The sequence below is a fragment of the Mytilus californianus genome, unplaced genomic scaffold (genome assembly GCF_021869535.1).
Source record: "Mytilus californianus isolate M0D057914Y unplaced genomic scaffold, xbMytCali1.0.p SCAF_14, whole genome shotgun sequence".
NCBI lineage: Eukaryota > Metazoa > Mollusca > Bivalvia > Mytilida > Mytilidae > Mytilus > Mytilus californianus.
Genome location: NW_026262626.1, coordinates 27,782,716 through 27,795,176, shown reverse-complemented (window position 1 = coordinate 27,795,176; position 12,461 = coordinate 27,782,716). Strand labels below are relative to the sequence as shown.

The following is a 12,461-nucleotide window of genomic DNA, read 5'->3' as shown; positions in this document are numbered from 1 at the left end:
AACATAAACTATTATGTATACTTACTGTTTCGTATACTTTCTACCATTCATTGTTTGTTTATTGTCAAAGGGTTGAAAATGATTTAACTATTTATTGAAAATCACCCAGAACAAAAAAAATAGGAACAGATTTAAAGGACGACTACATTATGCGTCTTGAAAATAGAGTTTTGTTTATTTACACTTTGTGCGTATTTAAAATTCAAAAATGCACGTACTCGTAATAGTATATATAAAAACAACAACTACACTGTTTGAAATTATTTTGTATATAACTCTACAGAAGTATCCGATATGAGAATATTTAGCAATCATTTCCAAAGTGTTAAAGTGAATTTATTTAAACGAAATTACATAAATACTCGAGGTATTTGTAATAAGAAAAAAACTTGGTATGGATTTGATTATATTTTTCCTTTGCTGATTTGTGTTCTCCTTGTTCAACTAATTGTTTAACATGTGCTTCTCCGAAGTGCCTTGTTGGATATGATGCAAGGACAATGCCAAATCCATCGACTGAAAGTGGCCATGGACAGTGTGGACGACATTGTAAATTTACTTGGATTTGTGACCCTTGTCAAATATTAAACAGTACAGCAGGTAATTATTATGATATGACGGATCAATGCATAGAGAAGACGAAATATCTTGGAAATATTTCCATAAATTATCTATAAATGGTCCGTTTAAAAAGAGAGGAAAATACGAATCAAAACTTGGTTCACCAAGGTTGCCTACCCCATCAACGTTGAACAAAATATGTGTACGTGGTCATATTTAATAAGTCTACCGATTTTGTTTTTAAATATTATCACAAACTACCAAACTATTCAACATTATAGTGGACACTTAATTCATTCACTAGAAGATTGGCACCGTCATTTGTGCACAATTTGTAGGTTATTTGTAAGTCCGCGTATTGACGCCATGTTCAATGTACGACCTTATCGGTCGGACCGTTTATCTCGTCAGCAGTGTACGCGGGACAAAATGTTAAATTAAACATAAAAAAATAATATTAAAACAACCGAACTCAAAGATAATTCAAAAAAGGGAAGTCCTTTATAGGTCTTATGTAATTTTGGTGTGATGAACACGCAGCAATTACATTGTAACTCAAGTTATTTGAGTAATCAGCAGTCAAATGTCACGTGTAATGTTTTTTGACATTTTAATAAAAAATAAAACTTTCAAACTATTGAACAATATACTGTTCGGTACTGTGAATAAACTTTATGAAGATTGTAGCCCTTATGTGTGCATAACATGTATACAGTCCGTTTACAAACTAGACGATTTTAATTTTGAAATTATCAATTTTCCCCACCTTAGTATCAATATACCAACTTCACCCGCATATGGGATATACTTTTCCAAACTCATTCGGTATTCAAGAGCTTGCAGCTGCTACTCAGACTTTGTAAACCGTCACCAGTGTCTGAGCAAAAAGTTATTGAACCAGGGTTATGTCAAAGAACGTCTCGTCCTTTTTCTAAAGAAGTTCATCGGAAGATACCAAGACCTTGTTGATAAATATTCCGTATCAACTTCACACATAATACATGATGGTCTTGATGTAGAGTATAGGTTCTGACGTTTTTTATCATCTTGATTACGTGTTATAGTGTTGTTTTATTTGTCTTTGTAAATTATTAACGTTTACTGTTTGGTCCATTTTTGGTAATATCGTTTAGACGTGGCTCGGTACTTGTACATCCGGCCATTGTGTTGTTGTGCTGTTGTCACTTTTTGTATTTTTGTGTTTCAATGATGTTTTTGTTCGTCTGATAAGTCCGCGTATTATCAAACGTTTAATGTACGGACTTATCGGATATCCCAGTCACTTTTTTGTCGTTTTGCACATGCTTTGTGACACAATTTCGAGAGAAAATATCATGGAGTTTTATTTTCACTCAAAAACGTATATAAATGACATGCAAATCTACTGTCAGGTCATCTTCTGTTTGTTTCATTGTTACATATATAACAAAAGTTTCAAAAACTTCAGTTGAAGTAATGCTCAGAATAGGCGATGTTTATAAAATACAGATACATTTTTGTACTTCAATATTTTCAACAACATGTCATAAAAAAATGCATTGGTTAAACAATTTATAAAAGCTGCATTTTCTTTTTCTTTTCTTTGCATTTTTATACGAAGAAAATTAACTAATAGACTATTTGATATGTTTTAATTTGAATTTATTCCTTAACTTATATGCACGTATGCTTAACCCTTAAACGTTTAAACGTGTAAAAGAAATCAAAGAAAACATAACATATCTAGATATCTAAATATGTATAATAGATATATTATTGCAATGTAATTTTTGTTTTGTTCATTTCAGCTGATGAAATTGATGAAATGCTTGTTGATGTTAAACCACCTAAACCTATTTGCGGAAATGTGCACAGATACAGAATTTCATTAGCCATAGTTAACAGAATGAATTCTGGGTAATGTGTTCTGTTTGTCTTTTTTTTTGTTTTTTTTTTTTTTATCTGTTCCTTCTTTATGATATGTACAAAATCAGGGTCTAATTAGAATATCTTAAAGGATGTTTTATAAAGATATGTTTGTCTTCGTACGTGGTTATTCAAAGAGGGGCGAAAGATACCAGAGGGAAATTCAAACTCATAAATCGAAAATAAACTGACAACGCCATGGCTAAAAAAGAAAAATACAAACAGACAAACAGACAAACAATAGTACAACAATACTATCTCTCACCAATATTCTTATTGTGTCGAGAGGTTGATAGTTTGCATTATCTATGTGCATAGTTTGATCTGATAATGGTTTCGTAAGTTATTTTCGATATTTGTTTCCTCCATTACACATTCCAAACGCTTTGCTATACTGTCGAAAGTAAACTTGCGTAAAAGGGTTTCTCATTGGTGAAGGCCGAAATATGAACTGAGGTTTAGAACACCTAGTATTTTGGTCTGTGCTAGATTGGCAATCAAAACATATCTCTCCATAAGCTCACCTGGCCTAGATGGTCATGTTCGATTTTCTCCTTACTCAGCATTCGTCGTCTATCCTCCGTCATTGTATGTCGCCCGTTAACCTTTCCAAAAATGTTTTCTTCTGAACTACTGAGACAATTATAACCAAGCTTGACAATGGCTCTTTTATTATAAAACTGCTAAATACTGTCTATCTAAAAACTGAAGAAAACAAATACTGGTAAAAAAACTTCAAATTCAATCTACAGTGTAAAGAGAATCAATCATTTTGCTCTTAAAATTTTAGATTCATTTTCTAATGACTTTCTTACCACACTAGTCATTTATTTTTGATAAACTCAAATGTAGCAGGATTTGTTAAAGTTAGAAAAAAATATACCAGACAAACATGTGGCTGATATTTCAGCTTTACAAGAATTGAAACAATATTGGACAGATAAAAAAACTCATTTATGTGGAGAATTGTCTCATTGGCAATCATACCACATCTTCTTATTTTTATATCATGTTTGTTTTGAATATTTGAGATAAGATGGATCAAAACTAGGGTTTAGAAAATTTAGATATGAATGCTGAATTCACTTAATTATTTAACTACAGGGTTGAACAGTAATGGGAGTCAATTTAGGAATGTATTGTTAATCTAAAGTGTGTGTAAACAAGGCCATATGAATGGCCCAAAAATGCCGCATGACCCTATGTTTTGATTGTTGCACAAGATGGGGCTTTATTTGTACTTTAATGAATGATATATGAAATCTTCTGATTTCTAAAGGTAAACCAGGTATAGTTTAAAATCAAGAAATAGGTTTGCATTGAAGTCGATGGGAGTATTCTTTTTACTGATTTATCCCTTTTATGATTTTGGTGTTCGCTAGCAATTGGAAAATCAACAGAAATGTAAAAGGACATAGCAAATACAAAAGCAGCTAGAATTTTTAGTAAATGAAAATTGTTTCACTAATTATAAATTTATATTTCGTTTTAGTCACCTAACAGATCAAGCAAAGACTTTTGCAAGAAATTTAAGGAAAGATAATTGGAACTTTGAGACTGGATCATGTGGAAATAATGTTGTAATATTTCTTTCTCGATACGATAGACAGGTAATTAAAGATTATTTATCCTGTTCTTGTTTTTACCGAGTCACCAACTTTAACATAAACATACGTAAAAGGGGTATTTTTATTTTAGATAAATGGATGATGTATATATCTATCATTTATTAGAAAAACACAGAATTGTCACGAATGCCAATGAGACAGCTACATGTATCTACTAACGGTTAAACAAACGAGAATGCAATCAACTACTAGTCACATATGGCCTTCAAAGATGTGAAAAACCTTACCATATTGTAAACTATGAAAGGCTGTGAACAGTAAAATAATTGTAGGGACAAGTAGCGATCTAATTTTTTAAGGTACTATTGGGGTTATAATCAAAACAATGACACATTTTTTCGTCTTTTTTTAACAAATAGTTTATATCTTGGTTTTTTTTTCAAAAATAAAACAAAAGAATAGGTCACTGAGCTTGTTGTCATGCTGAAGATTGTGATAAATGCGTACATTTTGTTTGGATAATACAGAAAAAAAACAATTTTTATGTAAATAGGAAGAACAAAATAAAATTTGAAAATATTAATCTAAAAAAGAAAAAAAAAAGAAAAAGGTAACTTTATTTTATGCAAATAGAAAAAATACTTAACATTCCTTTATGAAAGTAAATATCTGAGTTATCTTCCTTGATCAAGCAAATTTTTTAAAAAATGATTTGCTCGACAAACATTTTGTATTTGTTAAACAATTTATCATGAAATAACACAATGTTCTTCATTTGAACATTCCTGAATCTACATTTGCTTATTTCATATATAATCAGGTCCTATCGTTTATTGTTTTAAAACCGGCAACACTATGGCCAAAAGCAATAACACCGAAAAGACAAGCAACAATAAGGAAAATATACTACACAGAAACCTAGGGATTGGGCAAAACGAGCCTAACACGGAATGGGTTTATCTCATTGATGAAAGCTGTACGGTAGCCTATAACTGCTTACATCGACTTCATTTGAACTGTAGTGGATAATTGGCTCATTGTCAATAATCAATTTTCTAATTTTTATACTTATCAACAACTATAGTTGATGTCCGGGAGGTACAAAAGTTCCTATTCAATATCTAACACGCTACGCATTACTTTCAAAACAATAGTTTGAAATGAAAACAATATTTCTCGAACGAAGCATAAACGATACGTACATAGGTGAAGACAAAACAGATATTTAAAAAGAAAACAACAAAGAAACCCAACAAAACACTATAGAAAAAACAAAATGCACCACTTTAAAAACAAACCTAAGAGTATATCAGGATGTTTCTCTATATGTTACACCAGTCGTACAATATGATATGTAACGCCTCTTTCGATTGGATGACGTCTGCCATCAATTTCAAAAATTTAAAAAGTTATTATTGAACATTTTAATGGCAATGAGAGAAGCAAGGTTTTGGAATCTTTTCAAACTCATTACTGATATTTGTTTTTGTTTTTTAATGACCTCTAGAATAACAATATTTGTCTATCTTGTTCATTTATGTAAAAGATAGACAGTGACGCCACTGGCAAATGTATAATACAAAAATTGGCTATGTTTACATATTCAAAATGCAAGTAAAACACCGCCATAACGACAAGAGGGGATACCTTCTACCTATTTTAAACTCTCAGACAGAGGTTTAACTATTATTGAATATTGCTTCATTGAACTTGATTAGAAGAAAATTTGATATAATGAAATGAAGATCATTCATGTTGTTCTGCAGATATATACATCAGCTGGTGAAGCTGCTTTCAAGGTTTTGGATGAAAGGTGCATAACTGCCATATACAAAAATGCAAAACAAGTATATTTTTTATCTGACGACTTTGGAAGAGGATTGAAATTCATGGTTCAGGAATACAAGTATGGATTTATTTCTGTTATGTATTTTCGCACCGTATTCGTTAATCGTTAAATACCACAAGTTAATACCTTCGAGACAAGATGCATCCAGAAAAGTCGCTCCCATTAGACAACTCAAAACTGAATACTTGTTGTAGAAGAACCTAGATAGAAACAAAGAGTAAAAAAATAGCATTTATTAACCTATGGTCTCGTTGAATACTTTAAGGGAGAAATAGTTCAAAGGGAGTAAGCGTTCAGTGCATGTCCTGTTGTTATTGGTTTTGTTAATGATGATTGCAAAGAACCTTAGCACAGGATTAAAATCTTTGATAAAGAGTATTTCTCAAATTACCCATCGAATGACTTAGAATACAAATGTGTTCAAATCAATCAGATAAACAAATATATTTTGCCAAATGTTGGTCCTACATGTGAACTGTATTTAATAAGGCTGAAGACGCCGTTAAACTATAAGAACGTTGAAATGTGATTTAGCCGCAAAATATGAGGCGACAATTTGGGAAACACATTATTAGAAGAGAAATACCAGTTCAGTTTATATGAAGTTGAGTTAAAACAATGTATAGTGCAATGTCATTTCGAAATTTACAAACCTCCTCGGAGTCTCGTTGGTTCGATTCCCGTCCGAGTCAAACTAAAGACTTTAAAATTGCTGTTTCTCTGCTTAGCATGCAGCATTTAGGAATATTACTCGTAGTTAAGACTGGTCTTCTCGAAGTCAGAATAATGTGGCCGGGTACTGGGCGGGTAGGGTAACAAGTCTTCCTGAGGACTGTAACCTTGCCAACTAGCACGTTAAAACATTCGGCTCAGCCGGTCGGTTCAGTACAAAGCAGATTCTATATTCTATAAATCACTTGATCATGTTCTCGTCCTTAATATCAATTTAATTTGCACCAGACGTAACACATCCATCCATCTATCAATTCGAGATTACCAGTGTAAAATCGGCAGAACCAAACTAAGCCAGAACAAAAAAAAAGTGTGAGATATAGGAGCCGAATTAAACAAACAATAAATATGTTTTAGCTATTAAAAGATAAGTTACAATTAAAGTCCACTCTGCCATATATAATTAAACACTTACTTACTTACTATTCGGACGACAGCAAGATTATTGTCTTCAAAGCCAGTAAATAAGTAAACTTGAGAATGGAAATGGGGAATGTGTCAAAGAGACAATAACCCGACCATTGGGACAGGCGCAAAAAATCGGCGGGGTTAAGCATGTTTTGAGAGATCTCAATCCTCCCCCTATACCTCTAACCAATGTAGAATAAACAAACACACAACAGCACGCACATTAAAACTCAGTTAAAAAGAAGTCCGTGTCCGATGTCAGAATAGGTAACAGAATAAACTAAGCAAAATAACAATGATACATAAATTAACAAAGGACTAACTAACAGTTACTGACATGCCAGCTCCAGACCTCAATTTACCTGATTGAAAGATTATGTCTTCATCATATGAAAATCTAGTACAATCCCTCCCGTTAGGGGTTTAGTATCATACCATCATAAAATATATGAGAAGAACATAACCCGTATCATGCCAACAACTGGTTTTAGAATAAATGTGTTTATTTCCGATGCAAAGACTCTATGAGTGAATCAATATTAATTCCTAAATATGCCATCTTTAATGACCTGACAATAGTATCGTAACTGTATATTATCTATAATATCGATAATCTTTCAATGGATCATTTTGTTGGCTGTATGCAACGTCTTTGTACATGAATGTGTAAATTAGTTTATTATATACTTAGTAGTAAATACAGATAAATTGTATATGTAATACAATCATTGGCAAGCGTGCTGTATCAGCCACCCGTGATGATATCGATATCAGCACGGTTGCAAAGGCTTTATCACACCTTTAATCTGTATGACGTCACGTCATCGGTTGCAGTCACTGTTGCAATACAGATTATAACATGGCCTTTTTCATATCAGACCCCTTATCAGCCCTAGGTCATGTTATCAGCCCGAGAGCCGACAGGCTCGAGGGATGATTTTGACCATGGGCTGATAAGGGGTCTGATATGAAAAACGACATGTTATGTTCTTTTTATCATATACTTCAGCAGAAGACATACAGACAAAACTATTTTTAAAACTTTGAAACAATGCATTTGTTGTAATATTTGTTTTGTATTTTTTAATAATACATTTTCCTGATTATTAATATTTTCTCTTTCTCCAACTTTGTTAGGTTTTACTAAAAAAAAAACGTACCATTGAGGTACATTTTCCGGAATTTGCCGAATGACGTCGAACTGTCATGCGATAACGTTACGGAAAAGCGTGCGATAATAACCGGAAGCAGGTGATATGAAACGGAAGCAGTTGATAACAAAAGTCATATCACACGGCTAAGGCAATTCTTCAAATTTAATGAATAGATGTATGTACAAATAAGTTTTATCATGGGGTACAATTATACCATTATTTTCTATAAGTATATGATAAAACGCTTTATCAAACCCCTAATCTGTATGACGTCATGCCAAAACTATAATCTGTATGACGTCATTTCAAACCTCCTTATCTGTATGACGTCATGTCACATAAAAAACATCTACGTGAGGTATATGTATATAATAAAGTGTACATGATATGGCTTTTTCAATATCACACACCGTATCAACCCTCAACCAATATAATCCCTCGAGCAGAGCTCTTGGGATTATATTGGTGTCTCGGGTTGATACGGATGTGACATTGAAAAAGCCATATGATATTCTCTATATACATACTAAGACGCAATTTTCTTTTCAGAAAAGCTTTAAAAGAAGGGAAATGCTCGTATGGTTTACATCCATTAGCGGCATGGAAAATCGCATTGATAATATGTTGTCCAATTCTAGTTTTTTTTGTAATATGTGGTTTGTGTGTGAAATTTCCCAATTTTTGTCCGTCGTGTTCTTATGGCGGTTCAAGCAGTAGTAGAGGAGGAGGAGGAGGAGGAGGAGGAGGTGGAGGAGGAGGCGGCGGTGGTGGTGGAGGAGGAGGAGGAGGAGGCGGTGGTGGTGGTTGTTAAGATGAAGAAGTGTTAATCAAATAAGGTTCGAGAATAGGATTTGAATTAGTTAGTCCAGCAACCTAACATACGGTAGTATATTAAACTGAGAAATGGCATTTAGAGTTAGAGATACTAACATTGACTAATGTATATACTACAGTACTGTATGTAAAGTAGTTAATCGACCCTAGATTGGATGGCTTATGAGATAATATTGAACAGAAACTAATAACTATTTGCCAAAAACATGAACTTAAAAAAAGCAAACTGGAATTCATGAAAATGTATAAACGAATCTGATATGGAAGGTACACAGTTCAAATCGGGATATTGCACCAGGGTACATTCGGGGCACATGTTTTATTGCAAGTTTTATTATTAAAATGCATTTGTAACGACTAAAACAGAAAAAGTTTCCTTAGATTTATTGATAGACCGTTTTATGAATAGGAAAAATCGAGATCGGTAAGATTTTGTTGCAATGTCGTTGAAAGAGTAGATAAATGATTGCTATCACTAGAGAAAAAATGGCTTTATGGATTATATCTTTAAGCAAACTTCTTTTTTTTAGCACAGAAAGATTAAATATCGCTATCAATATAATATGATCAATATAATAGGGGTAATAGTTCATGTCTATCAAATGAATTTGGTCGGTATTCTTCGAAGTTTAAGAAGGAAGTAAAAAAAAATAATGGAGAATCGTTGGTTGGGAGGTGTAATTTGTTAATCTACAGTCACCACTAGCCTGTCAATTCTGAGGTTGTGAGTTCAAATCAAATTCATGACTCGATCTTAATTGACAAGCTACATGTCAAAGATCGGTGGTTCTCTCCGGATACTCCGGTGTCCTCTACTGGCCGCCATGATGTAGCCCAGTGTGCTTAAAGTGGCGTTAAACACCAGCGAACGAACAAACAATATATAAATAAAACTTGGTGATATTCAGTATTATATTTAAATTTATTTGTTGTCGAAACTTGTTCACCTTCAATCTTGTCGTCAGTAGAAAAAGTAAGAATGAAAGTTATTACATTTTAAGTACTGCGATACAGAACTTATGTCAAGATGAAAAAAAAACTGGGGTTTCATGTTTGAATTCAGGAGCCTCTGGCCTTTGTTAGTCTTGTATGTTTTATTTTTTTAATTTTGGTTCATTTATATGTTTCGGAGTTTAGTGTGACGTCCATTTTCTTTGAACTAGTACACATTTTTGTTTAGGATCCAGCTGAAGTCCGACTACGGGTGCGGGATTTTCTCGCTGTGTTGAAGACCCATTGGTGGCCCTGAGCTGTTTTCTGCTTTTTGGTCGGGTTGTTGTCTCTTTGACACATTCCCCATTTCCATTCTCAATTTTATTGACTTCCCGACTTACCTTATTTATGTTAAACTACTCTGAAGTTTTGATTTGAAGTTAATTTTGACAATTTTAAAGTGATCCGTATATGATCAATGTAATAAAAAAATGTGCAAAATATTAAAGCATCCTATATACACACATTGGCACTATCATTAAGAAGGAAATCCTAAATACACATCCCCCTTTTGTCAAACAACAACATTTTCGGCTGCTTAATGTCAGCTAATATAAACTAAATATTACATTCTCTTGTTTGTTTTTTTTTTTTAATTGTTGTCTTATTTTATTATGATTAAACAATGCGATTTTTATAAATTTACTTTCGAAGTTTTTAATTCGATTCTAACCAGAATCATGTAGATTTTTAAGTTTATGTAAGGATTATTTATTTGCCTCTCTGTGTGTGAATTGATGATAGGTCATAATATATCAACCTTCCATATGTATATATAAATAATTTTAACGGCTGATGCCCTGTGCAATAATAGTCTTTGTTCAGTTTGTCGAATACCCAATCTATCTAATGTGGTAGGTCCCATTGCCACTGTATTTTTCACTCACAGTGACACAATAGGAAGATTGTTAACGTCTAATAAAGTTTAGACATTGCAAAGTCTGTTCTAGACCCTAGACTTTCTTACAGGTTTTTTCAACGTTTTAACATCCATATCCAAAACCTAAAAGTTGTTCCACGGTTCGCTTAGCTGTTGCAGGCAATTTCGAAATATAATTGCACATTTTACATGTTTTGTAAAACATTTCACTAAATGTTATTTTTAACCAAAATATAGCATCTGAATTGAAGCAACAAATCATACTTCCGTTATAAAAGTGATGTTGAATAAGAGTGATTTTGTTACTAATCTTTCAGATTAATTAAAAAAACTACTGTGAAGAGAACAGTTATGTTAGTCTACTATATTTGCTGTATAAAAAATACTTTGTAACGTTTTCTATTTTTTTTTATGTATTTTTGAAACACACTTAGGACTTTTAAACAGTTCCAGCAACTGCATATTAGTACTAGAGATACAAACCTTGATTTTATGCAAAAATAAAAGATCCATTGTCTTTTGGATTGCATTGTGTTTTACATTTTGGTGTTTTACACTACACCTTATCGCTATTTATGCCAATCCGGATAAGTTCTAAAATTACACAACTTTTCAACCCAGTTAAAGCTATCTGGGGCCTTGTTCTAACAATACATTGTACATAAAACTTTCCATAGAAACATGTTTAAACCATCGTAAACACATCAAACAAAGCATTTTAATGACGTTAATTTGTCTTTTAAAAATTGCTTCATAAACTATCAAAATTTTAAAATGTTCACTTTTCAAACTTTTTCCTCGCTCAGCTCATTGCTGATGACCTTTGTTTTTGCAATATTTGACCCAAACAGGAAGTTTTCTTAATGACTGGTTTTTTTCCGGAATGGACTAAATAGCGATAAGGTGTATTTTATATTTGGTGATAGTACCTTTGACCATTTCTTTATTTCATATTTTGTTTTTGTAACAGTTTTTATCACTTATTCATCAAACGATAGGAATTCCAACTATTTGACAGTACAACAGACCATACTAAGCTAAACATCCGACTCTCAAGCGAAAATAACATTTAAAACAAAAACCACAACAAACACATGACCCCTGAATTGATACAGGCACAATATGTGGTGGGGTTAACTATATCTTGTTCGGACAGCTACCCTAAATGAATGTTAAGCAACACACTCAGTTTAAGATATTTTTTTTGTATAATCAACTGTGCATACATTGTACGCCTACTGCTTTCAAATCAGAGTCTTCGAATTTTTAGAACGCCTTACTTGGTGTCCACAATCAAAGAATCATTTTAGACATTGGTTTATATAATTTCTTAGTCTTGACAATTTTTTGAAATCATAAGACATCACTTTTCCTTGCTGGTGGTAGAATATGTTATGTTCTTTTTAGCATATACAACTCTTGAAAGTATATTGCCCTTCAAAATTGCAGACCACAAGTATTTGAACCTTGACCTTTGATACCTTAAATTTCAATTTGCTTATTTCCTTCGTGCTTTATGAACTCAGTTATTAAAAAGATTATAACTGACGTAAATATTATCTTTGTCTGAACGTATG

At 32.6% G+C, this 12,461-nt stretch overlaps 1 protein-coding gene across 7 annotated transcripts in view; it reads left to right on the top strand.

The window, feature by feature from the left end:
• Positions 1–12,461, top strand: part of LOC127724693 (uncharacterized) — a 119,638-nt gene that overhangs the window by 75,532 nt on the left and 31,645 nt on the right. For 2 of the 7 annotated variants that reach the window (XM_052231754.1, XM_052231761.1), the window contains exons 2-4: positions 2,349–2,457; positions 3,959–4,076; positions 5,801–5,940. Coding sequence is in view for 5 of the 7 variants with exons in the window: in XM_052231761.1 (XP_052087721.1) it covers positions 2,349–2,457; positions 3,959–4,076; positions 5,801–5,940 (367 nt within the window). In the remaining 2 variants the exon portion in view is untranslated. Of the gene's footprint in view, positions 1–249; positions 601–2,348; positions 2,458–3,958; positions 4,077–5,800; positions 8,138–8,726; positions 11,402–12,461 lie in introns of those variants that run through there. The other 5 variants (XM_052231758.1, XM_052231756.1, XM_052231753.1 and 2 more) reach the window with 5 other exon arrangements.